Below are 18432 nucleotides of genomic sequence, written 5' to 3' on the forward strand. Positions count from 1 at the left end.
GACATGGTAGGAGTGGCCTTGCCACGTATGGTTGTGTAATTGTTATTGAATGTTTTTTTTTTTTTTTTTTGGGTTTTCCCTCTTTTGCATCAAAAAAAAATTAATTGATATTAATATATAAATAGTATTATACAAAGGTTCGTTGGTATCTAAAGAAATACCAATAAGTTGTTCGTTGGTATTAAAAGAAATACTTCCAATTACGAGTTTGTTGGTATAAAAAAAGAATACCAAGTAGGCTTGACTTGGTTGTTGTTGGAATACCAACGACATTAAAATCAATACCAAACCATCAACGACAAAAGTGTCGGTTAGAGTACAAGTGGACTTTACTTGATAATGACTCAAGCAGGTAGAGATCAAGAAAATCTCCTATTTATAACCATAGTTTAATGACTATTTTGTACTCCATAGATGGTACTCCCCAAAGATCTAGGGCAATAGAAGGACAACCTAGAACTTTGGTTCTTTACCCTAAAATCCATATTAATCTCATAGTAACCGAACAAGTAAAAGCAACGACTAGGCAACTCTCTGGCGCGTAAATGCGTAATCAACGCGGTGATGACAAAACAACTCAAAACAAAACTTCATCTAAAATCAATCAACAAATTTTACTCTTTCCAATTTCTTCTTTACTTTTCTCACCAATTTCCTCAACTTTTCAACCCACAAAATCCTTCCAAAATTCCCAGATTTCAATCTCCAAAACCTCTTCAATCTCCCAAATCTTCACATTTTCCACTCATAAAAAATGGGGATTTCATTATCTTCCGGAAGAAGAAACCAAAACCACCATCAACACCACCATCATCCACCTTACTACCACCCAAATCCACCGCCTCAACCGCCGCCACCACCACCGTACTACTACCACCCATCTGCCACCACTACTCCTCCAGCTTCGGCCGCCGCTGATCCTTCTACTCTTTCTCTGCCTCATCCATCAACGCCGTCGCCGCTGCCGCCGCAACAACAACCGTTGGATAACAACTATGTTTATGTGTCTTCCACCCCATACCCAACAACCCATTACCAGTATCAACACCCACCTGCAATTCAGTCCAATTATTGCTATTCTGGGTGGTCTAATTCATATAATTACCCAAATCAGATGATGGGTCGTCCCAATTTTCCTTATATTCCTGCTAATTATGGAAATGGGTGGCATCAGATGAGATACCCGGTTCCGCAATCGCAGGTTCCGCCGCCTTATGTTGAGCATCAGAGTGCTAAGGTGGTTAAGAATGATGTTAATGTTCATAAGGATACTATTAAGCTTCAAGTTGATGAGAATTACCCTGATCATTTCTTGGTTTCTTTCGTTTTTGATGCGCAATATGATGGCAGGTTTGTTAATCTATCTTTGCTTGATTTTTATGGGTTTTTGTTTGTTTTCTTGTTGATTAGGGTAGGGTATTTTGATTGTTTTCTTGTATTTAATTGAATGACTAAAGTAGGCAAAACAATGTTGCATTTAGCTTGTTTAATTGTATGGAGTTGTGCAATGGGTTTAGAAGAGAGGCGAATTGGTTTCGAGTTTGGAGAAGGATGTTAAGTAATGATCAAGTGCAATGTGAGTGGGAATTGGCTTATGGTGATGCTAAAGTGAATAGTTGAGATAGGTAGTTGATAGTAGAGCTACTTTGTTGGCTGCATGAATGTATTATAGTAGACTAAAGTTGATAATTTGATGTCCCTCGAGGTTTCTTTAAGGTTTAAGAGGTGATATTTGTAAGATAATACAATTTGTGTGTGTGTGTGTGTGTGTGTGTGTGTGTGTGTGTGAAGCAATGTGCCATATCATAATTTATCTAGGTAGAATCTTTTCTCCAATGATTCAATCAATCTCATGTTTCTTGTTCGGATATTGACTTGTCTATCTATTTTTGTATGGATTGAATTAGGCGTTCTGTAAGCTTAATTGAAGCGCTCTACACACTGTTAAGAGAGCTGATACTTTGAGGGTTTTTTAAAAAAAAATAATGGGATCATTCATATATGCATACAATACTTATTTTTACTACCTGTTGTGCAGTTAAAAGTCTATGCTGGATTCAATCTTCAGAATTTTACTCATTTATCTGTTTTGCCGTATAAGGTCTGAGATTTACAAATATTATCTCTGTTTGTAAAGCTTGCTAAATAAGGTTGATAATGTTGGGTATTAAGGTGAGGAGGGAGGACTGAACTAATGAATTTACAAATATTATCTCTGTTTCGAAGTTGCGAGATTGACAAGAATTCTTGCTAAATAATTACAGGGCTGTGCCTGTCAGACTAATTAGAGCCATGATCCCCCCCCCCCCCCCCCCTTTTTTTTTTTCCAATCCATGGTGTCTTGTTTGTACTAGAAATATGACCCTGGTTCTTGATTTTTTGTATCTCCTTGTGAACTTCTTATGAATAATTACTATGAACTGATACTTGGGGTTTGCTACATCTTTTGACAGTATTACTATCTATTACTTTGCAAAGGAGGACAAAGAGACCTGTACATTTACTCCAGCATATCCTGAGGCAATCAGGTCACTTAAAGTCCCTTTCCAGAAGGGGTTTGGGCAGAGATTTTGCCAGGCTACTGGCACTGGTGTGGACTTGGGATTCTTTGATCTGGAAAGTCTTGGGAAGCCATCAGAAGATGATGTCTTTCCACTTGTCATATATGCTGAAGTATACTCCTCATCTCACGATGCAGATGATGTGGCAGGAGAATCTCTAGTAGAGGATTCTCCCAGGGTACAGGTTACTCAAGCTGTTATTGAGAAAAAGAATGAAGGTTCCTTTCAAGTAAAAGCAATCAGGCAGATTTTATGGATCGATGGTGTTCGTTATGAACTTCGTGATTTGTATGGAATAGGAAATTCATCTTCAGAAACCTTTAATGATGATGAACCAGGGAAAGAGTGTGTAATATGCATGACCGAGCCCAAGACAACAGCTGTAATGCCTTGCCGGCATCTGGTAAGAGTTTACTCAAAACATGATTAAGTATATATTTGACATCATATTTTGAAATGATTGTAGTTTATGCTTGCCTGACAATCCATCCCCTTTATATCCTTTTCTATATTTTGTAATGGAATTAACACATACATTTCCCACACATTTATAAGGAGTGATTCATTAGGCTTACAACGACCAGTCAACCACCACCTCCTAGCAAGGGATCTCTTCTTTGAAGTACTTTTTGTTTGTCATCAATGCAAGTTTCATAAATGATTTTGAAAGAGGCTAAGTTTGACAAGATAGTGAGATCTCTAGACTTAGATGCCTGTGTTTTTGTGATTTATAGATGCAGATTTTCATCAATGGTGTAAGTATTTGAGAGTTCTCTAATAGGTGGAGTCATGGAGAGTTTTCTAAGCAACACAAATTATTATGTGTAATGTTGCTGTATTATGTCATTGTTTAATTATACAATTTGCTGACAAGCATTATATTAATTCAGATTGGCACACCGTACAACCATAGAAGGAAAACCTTCTGACTCTTCCTTTTCCTTCATGATGAGAAAACCTGCTATGTAGGATTGCTTCACCTATACCTTCAGGGAATGCTATTCTCATTGTTATTCAAAAAGAAAAAGTACAAAAAAACCCAACTCATCATTGTCAAGGTTGAAAATCCATTCACCTATATATAGTATACTATGACATTGTCAAGGTTGAAAATCCAATCACCTATATATAGTATACTATGATATTCCATTTTATACCCCTTCTGATGCGTATGCTTATGAGATTTAAACACACTTAAGTATAATTTAAGCCTAATTCTCTATAGGATTCGTCCACTAAGAATTAAATAAGAAGACAAGTAGATTAAGTAAGTTAAAAGCCAAGCCACCCCATAATTAATCAACTTGAACAAAGCTTAAAGAACTTAATCACCGGCTTTAAGGAAGGAATGTTTTAACTACAAAACAAACAAATACTTTAATTTAATAATATGAAAAATTCTATATCCCAAAAGGCATGAAATTACAACTCTTTATAGACTAAAAACAAACTAATTCTAAGTCTAATAGGACTAGGACAAGCCCTAGCCTTTAGCTCCAAGTAACCCAAATAGAATAGGAAAACTAATTCTACTTAGATTAGAAAAACTAATTCTACTTAGATTAGGAAACTAGTAGTAAGACTAGTTTTATTTAGTCTATAATTCCTAAAATAAATAAAATAAATCCTGAGTGCTTAAACCAAGAAAAACCCTTTCAAGTGAAAGATAAAAACTTGCAAGCAAAAACTCATTTAATAATAATAATTAGAGTGAGTAGAGTGATCCCAAACTTTAGCTTGTACTAGACACCAAGTTCCTTTGATTCAACCGTCCAAGAATCGCCAATTGTAGCTTCTAATGAGTTAATGTTCAAGCTTAGGTTTTCCTTGTAAAGATTTAACAAACTTTCAAAGTTCTCATCAATATCTTGATCATCCTCCTCTTCTTCAAAAGAATTTGTCCTCAAATCTCGTAGTTCATCATCAGGCATGTAACGAGCCAAATCTCCCACATTAAATGTAGCACTTACACCATAGTCACCCGGAAGATCGAGCTTGAAAGGAGCTGCTATATTTGGTTACCCCCGTCGCGTCGTTCGCATTGTCACTCACTTTCTCAATAATCTTGAAAGGACCTTCACTTCAATAACTTAGGCCAATAAAAATGCTCTTGTAGAATACTAAGAGTTTTATTGATACCAAAATGCCCTATAATTCCTCCACCATGAGCTTCTCTCACAATCAACTCACTAATAGAACACCTTGGAACACACAATCGATTCCCCTTGAAAAGGAAACCATCTTGAGTCACATAAGAACCTACGGCCCCCTTTGCACAATTCTCAAGTATAGGTGCAAAATCTTCATCACTTGCTTAATACTCTTTGATCAAATCAAAACCAAGTGAACGAAAATTCAAAACACCAAGTAAAGAATACCTTCTTGACAATGCATCTGCATTGATATTTATCTTCCCGTCTTTATACTTAGAAGAAAAGTTATAATTGTAGAAATTCAACCGACTTAACATGTCTTGGATTCAATTTTTGTTGTCCATGTATGTACTTTATAGACTCATGATCCGAATGAAACACAAAATGATTAGGACGCAAATAATGACTCCAATGATCTAAAGCACGAACAATGGCATATAATTCTTTGTGATAAATAGAGTAATTCAAACAAGCACCATTCAATTTTTCACTAAAGTAAGCAATAGGTCTCTTCCTTTGGATTAGAACCACACTAATTTCTACTCCACTTAGCATCAGTTTCCGCCTCAAATGGACTAGCATAGTCAAAGTCAGGTAGAGCTAAAATAGGAGCTTCACACAATTTCTTCTTGATTAAGTCAAAGGCATGTTGTGCCTCTTTACTCCACTCAAATTAATTCTTTCTTTCTTCAAACATTTAGTCATAGGTGTAACAATACTAGAAAAGTTTTTCACAAATCTTCTATAGAAAGAAGCTAAACCATGAAAAGAATGTACCTCCGAAGCATTCTTAGGAACTGGCCATGATTTAATTGCTTCCACCTTAGATGGATCAACAAAAACACCATCTTTTAATACTATGTACCCTAGAAAAGTCACGCTTGGGACAAGAAAGTAGCATTTTTCTAGCTTTGCATACAACCTTTTCTTTCTTAGAACTTCAAACACACTTCTTAGATGATTAAGATGATCATGCATATTTTTAGAGTAAATCAGAATATCATCTAAGTAAACCACAACACACCTACCAAGGAAAGGTCTGAGAACTTCATGCATCAATCTCATGAAAGTACTAGGAGCATTAGTAAGGCCAAAAGGCATCACCAACCATTCATACAACCCTAACTTAGTCTTGAATGCAGTTTTCCATTCATCCCCTTCTCTCATTTGAATTTGATGATAAGCACTCATGAGATCAATTTTAGAAAATATTTTCGAACCATGTAGCTCATTAAATAGATCATCTAGCCTTGGAATAGGAAGCCTGTATTTGATTGTGATGTTGTTCACACTCCTACTATCTTTGTAAATGCGCCAACCATAGTTTGAAAATGCGGTATAGGTCGCGATCGCGGAAACGGTCGCGCTAATTCGGTAATGGAATTGATGCGTTGATCGTGGATCGTATCGCGATTCTCACGTAAGAATTTTAAAATAAATTTATATTTTAAACTATGTATTTTACAATGATTTTTCTCATATATTTTAAAAATTTTATGTTCTTTTTTTTTTAAACTCTTATCTTCTTATAGGTAGTACAAATATACTGACACATTTCTCTTTTTACTAGTACTATGTATTCCTAATTTCTTACTCTCTTCATATTTTAGAATTAAAATCCCTTTTTTTTTTTTTTTTTTTTTTTGTGTGGGGCTTGGATAGTAAAAAGGGAAAGAGAAGGGGTGGGGGTCACGTGGGATGTGAGATAAGAAAAAAGCAGAAGGAAAGAGAATGGATGGGGTGGGGTCCGGTCAACTTCAAAAGAGTTACCAGCTGTCCCCAACTCTACCCCATTTAATTTAAAAAGAATTTATTTTATACAGCCAGAGAAAAGTGCTCGACTTTTATGGAGGAGAATACTCGCCGGAAAATGTTTAGAAAGCTTAAAACTCGGTGTTTATACTTCGAATTTTTGCTGGTAATGTTTGATGCGGCCGAATTTCAGTTCTAAACGGTCGTATCGACCGAATCGTGGAGTATTGTAAAGCAGTACTGAATCGGTAAATATCGTAATGACAACTTTGAAATCCGTTACATCTTGGCCGATTCGCGACGTAACGACCAAGTTTTCAAACCATGGCGCCAACTCCCATCTTTCTTAGGAACAAGTAATGTAGGCATTCCACACGGACTCATACTCTCATGGACATAACCCCTCACCATGAGTTATTCAATTTGCCTTTGCATCTCCTTAGTCTCTTTAGGATTACTTCTATAAGCAGCTTTGTTTGGTAAAGGAGCTCCCGGAACTAAATCAATTTGGTGTTCAATACCACGAATTGGAGGCAAACCCTGAGGTAATTCATTCGGAAACATATCATCAAACTCACGCAAAATAGGCTCCAAAACCGAAGTTGTTTGCACCTTATTTTCTTCTTTAATTTCCTTCGAAATCAACACATAAAAATAACCTTTTTGCGCCACTTCTTTATCAAATTCTTTCTCATTAATCAATAGCAAGCCTTTAGCATTAGAAGTGATTTTTGTTAGATTCGAAATTAATTGTTTGAAAGCAATTGGTTTGTCTTTTTCTCCCTCTTTAACAATATACACATTACTTTTACCATCATACTTCACAAATCTATCAAATTTCCAAGGTCTCCTTAGCAATAAGTGGCATGCATCCATAGGACAAACATCACAAAGCACTTTATCATTAAATTTGCCAATAGAAAAAGAAATCAAGGCTTGTTTAGTTACCTCCACATCACTAGTGTTGCTTAGCCAATGGAGCTTGTATGGTTGAGGATGCTCGGTTGTAGGATGTTTCAATTAATAATTAGAGTAGTAGACACCACATTAGTGCAACTCTCCGAATCAACGATCATGTCGCACAATCTCTCTTTTACCTTTCACCTTGAAAGAGAAATTTTCTCTCCTTGATTGTTCTCCATATGTACGGTTTGGGAGTATAGTGCTCTTCTCAAAACCAAGCTTTTACCATGTGTCTCGGGCTCTACTTCACTCACATGTTCCTCCTCTTCATCGTTTTCTTGCTCCTTATCTTCCTCGTAACACTTGCTCTTGTTCCCACTCATATGCATTCATCACTCTCTTTGAGGGACAAGTGCTTGATATGTGACCATAGCTCCCACACTTGAAACACTTCCTCTTACCCTCACTTTCAAACTTTCTGTCAGGTTCGAGCGTAGGTTTATCTTGCTTGGAAGTAGACGAATTGTTAGCATTAAATTTATTAAAATTCGGCTTCTCAAAAATCTTAGAAACCTTACACACATCATCATAGTTCCAATATGGTTGTATCTCAACCTTTTCTGCAATTTCTTCATTCAATCCAGCAATAAATCTAGCTACTTTATGCACTTGCCTTTCATTTAAATCACAAAGCATATCAAATCTTTCAAATTCAGTAATAAAAGATTCAACACTAGTCGTACCTTGTTTGAAAGTTTGCATCTTTATGTAGGGATCTTGCACATAATCCTCAGGAACAGATTTCTTCTTCATGTGCTTCTTAAGTTGACTCCATGTTCGAATCTTATCCCTACCATCTCTTTACCTTTTCTTTTTCAAGTTATCATACCACAAGCTTATATAGCCAACCAACTTGCATTCGACCACCTTGCATCTTTTTCTCTCATCATAGTCCTTGAAATCAAATAGGGTTTCAGCTCTCCTTACCCACTCAAGATACTTTTCGGGTTCAATTAGACTAACATGGAAATCTAGAAGATCTAATCTCAAGCTTTTATCATCATCCTTGCGCTTATCTCTCCTTCTAGGCCTTGAGGATTCATCCTAGATGAGTAGTCTTTTCTAGGTTTTCTAGGTTTCCTCCATCTTAAACTCCCCTCATCACTTGATTCTGGATTAGATTCAGAACTAGCCTTCTTTGAAGAAGATTTGTCACAAACGTCAAGTCTCCTTAGTACCTCATCTAACCTTGTTGCCAATTCGGTTATCGGTCGATCTCTTCGAAGGTTTTGTGCTTGTTCTAAGGTTAAATTTTTTGGAACTGCTGGCCTCTCTTCGTCACTCATAATTCCTACACAAACACAGTTAGTTTATGCAAAAATCTGAATTAAAAGATCGAATGTTGGATGAATAATTAAGCAGAACAAAACCGGGTTCTCAACCGCAAATCAGTGCAGCAACACCAAAAGTCCGGGTTGTGCAGAACTCGTTACTTATCCAAAAATTATGAAATTTTAGGATGTGGTAGCTGGACGTTTTTGGAGCCCAACGCAAAAAAAAATATCTCGAAAATTCCCAGTACAACGTTCGCAGTTTAAGTTTTACAGAACATGTGCTCTGATACCAAGATGATGCATATGCTTATGAGATTTAAACACACACTAGTATAGTTCAAGCCGAATTCTCTATAGGATTTGTCCACAAGGAATTAAACAAGAACACAAGTAGATCAAGTAAGTTAAAGGCCATGCCACCCCTTAATTAATCAACTTGAACAAAGCTTACAGAACTTAATCATCGGCTTTAAGGAATGAATGTTTTAATTACAAAAGAAACAAATACTTTGATTTAATAATCTGAAAAATTCTATATCCCAAAAGTCATGAAATTACAATTATTTATAGACTAAAATTAACTTATTCTAAGTATAATAGGACTAGGACAAGCCCCTAGCCTTTAGCTCCAAGTTACCCAGATAGAATAGGAAAACTAATTCTATTTAGATTAAGAAACTAGTAGTAAGACTAGTTTGATTTAGTCTATAATTCTTAAAATAAATCCTAAGTGCTTAAACCAAGAAAAACCCTTTCAAGTGAAAGGTAAAAACTTGCAAGCAAAAACTAATTAAATAACACTAAGTAGATTGAGTAGAGTGATCCGAAACTTGAGTTTGTACTAGACACCAAGTTCCTTTGCTTGAACCGTCCAAGAATCGCCAATTTGTAGCTTCTAATGAGTTAATGTTCAAGCTTAGGTTTTCCTTGTAAAGATTTAACTAACTCTCGAAGTTCTCATCAATATCTGAATCACCTTCTATCTTGATCAATCTTTGTACCCTTGCCTTCTTTTAATGTCATTATTGCTCAATTCTCCGTTTTCCAACTCGATACCTTCTGATGTTGGACATGTCTAAATCATTACGACACAATTGGTTCTCTTAAATCTTTTCATAGTTGCCACTGCAATCTGCAAATTTTTTTAGTCCGAATTTGAAATCGTGTGCTTATGCTGGTAATGTATGCAATATGAACCTTTCATTGCCAGTGTCTATTAAAGCAAGTCTCTTGTTACTATGTCTTATGCCTTCTTGATATCAATTAAAAATGTATTCTAGTTCATTTTCAATACACAACTTGAACAACAGCAACAACAACAACAATACAACTTAACGGGTTGTCAAATTGGTTTTTTCAAATCTTTCCAAGCACTCAATCACCGTTTTCCATACTTAATGGTATTTAACTTTAGTTTTATTTCCTTTAATAGAGGTTTAGAGTATATTCGTTGTTCTTGTTCAGCAAAGCTCTCTTCTTCTATTGCACTGGTAGATTATTGGTTCTCTCTCCGTTCTATTTGAAAGAGTTTTGCTAACCGCTTAACCCAAACCTTGCCTAATCATTTCCGCACTTAAATAGTTTCTCATTTGAGGCAGCTTATTTACATATATACTTCGTATATTTTTATTTTCATCTTCCCTGCCTTTTCCAATTATTTCTTCTTTGAATACTACATATGTGGTTTCTAACTAGTTGCTTGAGCGCTCCAGATGTTTTCAAGTACTCATGTCAGATTAGAACTCAATTTTGTCTGAGGATATGCCAGATTGAATGTCAGTGCTTTCATTTCTCAAACCAACTCTGGTAGTAGATTATTTTTTTTGTTAAAAAAGCTAATATTAAAATTAGCATGTATGAATAATCTTAGAATTACAAACCCCTGCTGTTTGGGTTCTTTTCTTTCCCGAAAAAATCTCTAAAATATATATCTGACATGTTGGTTGTTAACCAAGGTTATACTACTTTTAGCAAAGGAAAATTTATCCTTTTCAGAGAATGAATTCTCTCTCTTGCATGCTGCTACATGGATATGGACACCAATATCATATTGAACCAAAACATATATTTTTTTCTCTTTTTTTTTAAAAAAAAAAACATATATATTTTCAGAAATTAGATTTATGAGTCAGCAGGTTAGTATCATTGTCTATGTAACAAATTCCCAATCAATTTTATGATTTTGGAGATCCATCCCTAAAGTTATAACACACCAACTTGATCCACTCTTAACCTCTTCTATTTTTTCCTACATTCATAGTGTACTTGGAAGATTGTTTTTATGAGTCTGAGACGCTCAACTAAGTCCCTTGCCCCCTCCCTCCCCAGGGGATGCTTCCATTCACATTTTCGTTGATGCTGACTCCTCCTTTCTGCCCTTGTAACTTGGTGCTGAGTTTACTGACCATGCAGCTGCTTAGTTGTCGCATTATCTGAGCAAATCTGATTTCTATGGCTCTAGTTTAGTTACTGACTGACTGTTGTCTCCTTCCTCTGCTTGATACCTTCCCATGGCTCTCTTCTTGGGATTCTTATCTGATTTGTTCAGTGCTATTGGGTGTATGCAGTCTTCTTACCGTGTGCTTTCTTTTATTGCTTTTAGTCTTCTTTTGAATGTTTGTGTCATTGGTTCTTGAGGACTTTTTCAACTTGTAGATTTAGGATCTTTTCTTATCTCGTTTATAATGTGATTTGCGATCTTATGTAAAGAACTACTGCAAGGTATCTCTCCGGTTTTTTTTTTTTTTTTTTTTTTTTTGGGGGGGGGGGGGGGGGGGGGGGTGTGGGGAGGAGGGGATGTCATTGGCTTGTTATTGTTGGAATAAATTTGGGTTCCTTGGTGCTTTTTATCTTTATTAAAAGACCATGCATTTTCCACTGGATCATGGAGTGAGATGCATGACAGCATGAAGACTTGAAGAGGCTCAATTGGAAGATTATATAGAATTTAGATAAGGATTCTGTACATGCTTTTTAACCAATAGAATTATTGGGAGTCTATTTACAAACTCAACTTCTAATGAGTTCATGTGAAGTGTATGAATTAAAACATATATACATTCAGGCCCTATCTGCAAGCTTAAATTTTAATGTAAGAAAGTAGAAAGTTCCTAATATGTGTTTCATGCAACAATAGAAATATGAATTAGCTATCAATGCATGTGTCTTTAATATTTATTAATACTCCTTAAGAAAGGAAGCAACACTTATATGGATCTACTCATTGGATTTTAGCTTAACAGTGGCATGACATTTTGATACCAAATTTTGTATATTCTACAATTTAATAAAATTTTCTTATAACTAAACAGAGTGCTTTCTCATCTACTGGTGTTTTTGTCTAGCTTCATCATGGATGTATTTAGTATAACATAATTCATATAAATTGACCTTAGCTACATTTAGCTGTTACACATTTGCCTTGTATTGTATTAATCTTTTGGCAATATTGACTTTCTATTCACATTTAGATGCTGTTATTTTTGGAACCTCGTCCTCTTCTATCAAGCTTCCATATGAGGAGACAACATTGTACCTATGAGAGGTCATGGGGAAGTCAATTCATAGGGAACCCTTTAGGCCTTTGAACCTTCTAAAGAGTTGAAATTGTGTCTCCCTGTAAATTTTGCTTGGTAGCGTTAGGTTCAGTAGAGGCTGCTGTTTTAAGTTGTAGAAGTTGGCACAAAATCTCGCATTGCAGGGTGTTACCCATAGCACACTAAAGTATGTATTGGCAGCTTAGTCCTGCTTTTTCCTGATGCCTGGCCACTTCCTTTGGATTTCTTGGTTGGAAGTATCATGCTTTAGGTTGCATTTTAAATCAAGATATGATCAAATTAATGAATTATGCATATAAGGTTGGGCAAGTAAGCCATAGATAGCAGTCCAATCTTTGGGAGATACGTGTTATCCACCTTTTTCGTCTCTCTCTGCAGTTAAAGCCCGTCGACTCTTAAGCCCAATCATATGAGAATAATTGAAAAAGGATCAGCTTCCCTGTTCCTGATTTTTTTTTTTTTCCTTTGCTTGAATCATTACTGCATAGATATGCCTCACTAAAAGAGCTTCATCCATGACATTGGTGAATGAGTTTTTGCTGGTTCACTGTTTAGCTTGTGAATAACCTGACATCTCCTGCTATCGCTTTCTATTTAGGGTCCTTTTCTTCTTTCATTTTCTTCTAGGAGAAGAATGCGGGGTGTTGGGGATAGAGTTGGGAGTTAAAATTTGTTTCCCTTTATTCTGTGCAGTAAAAGATCCCAATCTGTTTTTGTATTCATTTGTAGAGACAAATCGAAGTTGCTAAGCTTGAATTTTTGCGCTCGTATAGTCATATGCACTTACTTTTCCTTACAGTAATTATAAATCATATTAGACTGTTAAAAACAAGGAAAGCTCACCAATCACCCCAATTATAGGAGATTAGAACTTGACTGATGTAGGGTAGGCCTGAGGGAGCCACATTTTCAAAATTATATGCCATTTGAGAGGGCAGAACATGCATCTTACAGCTTGTTAAAGTTTGTCACTAGTCTTTTTCTTGCTGTATATTTGTTTTTTTCTTTGGCTAATTTTTGCTTCTGTTTGCAGTGTATGTGCAGTGAGTGTGCCAAAGAGCTGGGGTTACAATCAAATAAATGCCCAATTTGTCGTCAACCAATTACCGAGCTTATTGAGATCAAGATTAACAATACTAGTAGCCAATGATCTCTAAAGTCCCTTTTTTCATCTAGGGATTTGCCTATATGGTGCTGAAATTGTTCACAGTTCTCCCCACTTACCTTTTGTAATTGTATCTATCCCTGTAATATATCTATAGCTGTATTCGATGTAGTGTGTCTATCAAATTTATATGTCCATTCTTTACATGTCAATGTGTGTTCTCTGATGCTGTAATTCAATTGATATAAGTTACCTTTGCAATTTTCTGTGTCTGTCGTTTCATATTCTTACTCTAGTATAGCTTTTGAGGAGAATTCGAGCTCTCTTTTATCAGCTCGCCATGTTAATGATAGGTTGTTTCAAGTAGATTGATGAAAGTTTCCTGCCATAGAGATCTCTGTTTGCTTTCAGGAAAATATTAATAACCTGGTTTGGTTAGTATGAGAAATCTTTATGTGGATCGCTATACAATATGCACACTAAATATAGTCCGTAACAAATTTCTTTATCTTTAGGATTTCATTCTAGCTTTTATTTTTGAAATTCATGTTTTATCTTGATTGATCTTTTCATTGTGCTTCGTAGGGATTAATCCTTGATAGTCTACTGATCTGTTTTATTTGTTGGTGAAAATAATGGCTGATATTCTTTTCCAAGCTTGATAATCTCTTTCTTTCACCAATGACAATCATAAATTTTCATAACATAGTTGTGATGTATAAGAAGCATTAGATATATTTTCTAAAATGCAATAATGCATATTATGATGACGTGATATGTGATTTGTCTTATATGTAACTCTTTTTATACACCCGATTTGCATTAATATTAGTGCACATCAAGTATTATAAAGGTAACTTTTAGCTAATTTCAGGGTAACTTTTGCCTTTTTTGGGTAAATTTAAACATAATACAATTTTTATATAAATAAACAACAACAAAAAAAAGTTTTATAAAGGTAATTTAGTTACATTCAATCACTAATAATTGATTTTTAGTCATTAAATGTGATTTTTTTACTAATAAAGCGTTGATAATTTTTATTTGTATTGGGTTTGTTTTATGCATATTGGAGTAATTTTATTCATTTCAAGGGCAACTTTTGATCACTTTAAACTATCTTTATAATGGATGTATAATAATTATTGTACACCTGATTTTTTTTAAAGTTTGTGATCATTTAATTACTACCTCCGTTACAAGTTATGTTCAACGATTAGACATTTTCCCTCTCTATTTTATGTTAAATTGTTGCACATAACCTGTAGCGAAGGTAGTATATACAAAAAGTTTGCTACTATGCTATATTCACATCTAAAATATATACTTTGTATACACATCATAAATGGCTAACGGTTTTCAGTTGATTCAAGTCCCCACCCTAGCTCTAGGGCGTATTTTGCATAATGATATAGTAGGTGTGGCTGCGCCACGTTTTTTTCCTCCTTAGGAAGTACTAGTTTTTTAATTCCCGGGGCCTTGCCCCTCTTGTGCACCAAAAAATAAATAAATAAATAAATAAATGGCTAACGGTCAATCGTCAATCACTATTATTGTCACTTCCTCGTGACCTAATTTTAACTAGTACTTTACTTACTACAAGGACAATTTTGTCAACGCAATACGTACTATATGTGTTTCTATCACATTAGTCATTAAAAGTTTTTCGTGCAAATAATAGTGCATCCTCCACCCTTTTCTTCAAAGATGGTTGTGGGATATGAATAATGATGGGTCATGGTTGCGCTTTGGGTCTGGTCAAGATAGAATCAGTTATATCGTGTTGTGTTGTGTTTTCTTATCTAAGCATAAGCACAATTTTACTTATTTTAGCGTAGTTTATCTTGTAAGATTATGCGGTATTCTCCACTAAGATACGGTCTTTGTATAGTCTTCATGCCATGACAATCACAGTAATATATGTAATATATCATGTCGTACTTACCCCAAATTCATGTTTTACTCCACTTTATTCATAATAAACGGACTCGGCCCAATATATGTAAAAAGAATCTTATTGTTAACCCCTTTGTCAAATAAAATCGGGATCTACCCATCAAAATTAAAAATGAAATTGGGATCTAGGCAACCAAAATCTTGAATCACAAGCCATAAAATCCTTTGTTGAATATTCATATTCATAACCCTTTTGTTGATGCCTTGTCTTCTCAGTATTCCATTCCATAATCTTTACGATATACTTTGGATATCTGCTGTGAACACCTAAAAAAGAGTTTCATCAAAACTACTTTTTATTACCATAACCAAGTGAGTGGCACGAAGATCCATGCAAATTGCTGGAGCAATAGTAGTGAACATTCATACTCACTGTGTAAGTGACAGAGAATCATTGCCTTTTTTGCGCTTGTTCTAATTTTCATTCTTTTGGGTTGTGCTAGAAGCCAAAAAGTGAGAAATTTGGTAAGTATATTTGCTACAGAAGTTAACATAAAGTTATTAAAGTCCAAGAATGTTTGAAAATTTTTACTAGTTGTATTTAAAAGCTTTATAAAAATTGAAAATAAAGAAAGGATTTTTGGCCAATCTACCTCTTCTTTTGCAGAGGATGAAGAATGTAATGTAATATCTTGTGATGTGAATGTGTATGTGTATGTGAGACTGTGAGTGATGTGTTACACTTTATTTTTTATTTTCTTATTATTTTATATTTTTATTATTTGGGGATATGACAAACAAATACAAGTATAAGCTTTTTTGTGTTCATGAATTTTTCTTTAATACGGAGTAATACTCTTCTCATTCTAAATACTTCGTACATAAAGTATACCCTTTTCACTTTAATACCGGTAGTTTTAATATAGAAAGAATCATATGGACAATGATGTAGACAATATTTAATCTCATATTTTGATATTACCTCGCAATGTTTACACCATTTAAACTAGTTGTCATCCAATAAGTAGATAAAATTTTGACTTTTTTTTTTTTTTTTTTTTCCCTATTGTTGAGTTGAATACTACTCCGTAGTAGTTTTTTACAAGGTAAGATAAGAAATAAATCATTAGAAGATCGTCGATTTAACACTAGAAATTCACATACGTCAATGCAAAGATTAGAAATTGATCAACTAATACAAACTATCAGTCTTTTAGCATACTACCATTTGCTACAATGAGCATATTTGATCAACTGTCATTTGCCTCCTAATGATGAAAACTTCAATTGTCGAAAATGGATGGATGTTTATGATGTAAACTTTAAAAAAAAATCGGGTGTACAATAATTATTGTACATTCACTAAAGATAGACTAGATTGATCAAAAGTTACCCCTAAAATAAATAAAAGTTACTCTAATATGCATAAAAATAATCCAATACAAATAAAAATTATTAGTAAAGAATCACATTTTAAATGACTAAAAATCAATTATTTGTGATTAAATGTAATTAAATTACCATTATAAAACTTTTCTTATTGTCTATTTATATAAAAATTGTATTACGTTAAAAGTTACCCAAAAAAAGGCAAAAAGTTACCCTAAAATTAGGTAAAAGTTACCCTTATACTGCTCGATGTACAGTAAAATTAGTGCAAACCGGGTGTATATAATTTTTTTTTTTAAACTTGCTATATGACGTGACTTGAAATAACATGATGAAAACAATGTCAACCGGACTTAATTCTACCTCTCCAAACTATAGCTCTCAGATGCCACCCATTATTCAACCGATTAACTCATACTGTGATTAACTCATACTATAACCTATACATTTAAAATCCAAAACCAAAACCAAAACATTTTACTAGTGATTTGATAATTTTTTTACCAGGTCTATTTGCACATAATATAATGATGCTTTTGACATTTAGAGCCACCTTTATTTTTCTTTTATGATAAACAGTGTAAATTTGGGTAAGGCATAATGCCGACACTATACATTAGAAGGTGCACTGACCTAAAGATTGGGTAATCATGCAAAATTCGATAGTAAAATATCAAAATAACCCAATTAAGTTTGTTTTAATTTTCCTTTTTTTTTTTTTTTTTTTTTTTAATTTTTTAAAAAAAATCGGACTGTCATAATATGGACCACCTTGCTCAGTTTATATAACCAATTTCAAATGTATTGTCACCAATCACCATTGAACATAGTCGTTAAAATTGTAGAATCAATGAATAATTAATTATATTTGTTGCCACCTTTTTAATTTTTGATGCACCATAATTGTGATTGTTTATATCCATCATTTATACTTATATAAAGGCCATATTTGGTAAATGGCTTTTGGGTTAGTTTTTGGCTTTTGGCTTTTTTATGTGGTCAAACAGTAAAAAAATGTGTTTGGTAATTGGCTTTTTAGTCAGCGAAAAAGTTGGCTTTTTAGTCAGCGAAAAAGTTGGCTTTTTAGCCAAAATGAAAAAGCTGCTTTGAGTAGCTTTTTTGTTAGCTTTTCGCTTGTTGGCCCACACATTATCTAATAAAAAACCAACAACCAATAATTAATTTACCAAACACTTTTATAAACAGCCAATTTCAAAAGTCGTTATAAACAGTCAAACAAGCCCAGTGAACCAGCCAACAACCAACCGCTAACAGCCATTTGTCAAACAAGGCCACAACCTTTGTTTTAGAATATTAAATAACATTTGCCCTTATATTGTTAATTGTTTGTACTGTCCTTATTAGAAAATCTATCAAAGAATTATTAGAGGTGATCAAAGTGCGGCCAAGCCAGATCGATGAAAAAAAAAAAACGATTAGTCAAGTCAGGGTCAAGGCAAGTTTCAAACCGAAAATGCTTGCCCAAAACCCGTAATATTTGCACAAGCCTTGCAGGTTGCGGGCGGAAATTTTCTGCCCAAAATTAGATCGAGTTTGACATGGATGATCAAGTCTAAGAATTACCAATATAACATTAAACATTTATTAAAATATCGTATGATATGTATCATGAAATATGTTGATCGATAAATGTATACATACATGGTAAGGAACCTTTACATGTTAAGGATAAAAATGGAGGGTAAAGGAATCTCTACTCTTAAACATATACCAAGATGATATGACTCGTACCTATATAGTCTCAAAATAAGTGAGTTGCTA

General features: G+C 34.4%; 1 protein-coding gene across 1 annotated transcript; it reads left to right on the forward strand.

Annotated features, from left to right (window-relative positions):
* Positions 1-574: 574 nt before the first annotated feature.
* On the forward strand, positions 575-13635 carry LOC145631996 (putative E3 ubiquitin-protein ligase LUL4). The gene is made up of 3 exons (XM_081684241.1): positions 575-1350; positions 2454-2964; positions 13294-13635. The coding sequence occupies exons 1-3, from the start codon at positions 755-757 to the stop codon at positions 13408-13410; spliced, it is 1224 nt and encodes a 407-aa protein (XP_081540367.1). The 5' UTR covers positions 575-754; the 3' UTR covers positions 13411-13635.
* The last annotated feature ends 4797 nt before the right edge of the window (positions 13636-18432 follow it).

The sequence above is a fragment of the Chenopodium album genome, chromosome 5 (genome assembly GCF_948465745.1).
Source record: "Chenopodium album chromosome 5, dcCheAlbu1.1, whole genome shotgun sequence".
Classification (NCBI taxonomy): domain Eukaryota; kingdom Viridiplantae; phylum Streptophyta; class Magnoliopsida; order Caryophyllales; family Amaranthaceae; genus Chenopodium; species Chenopodium album.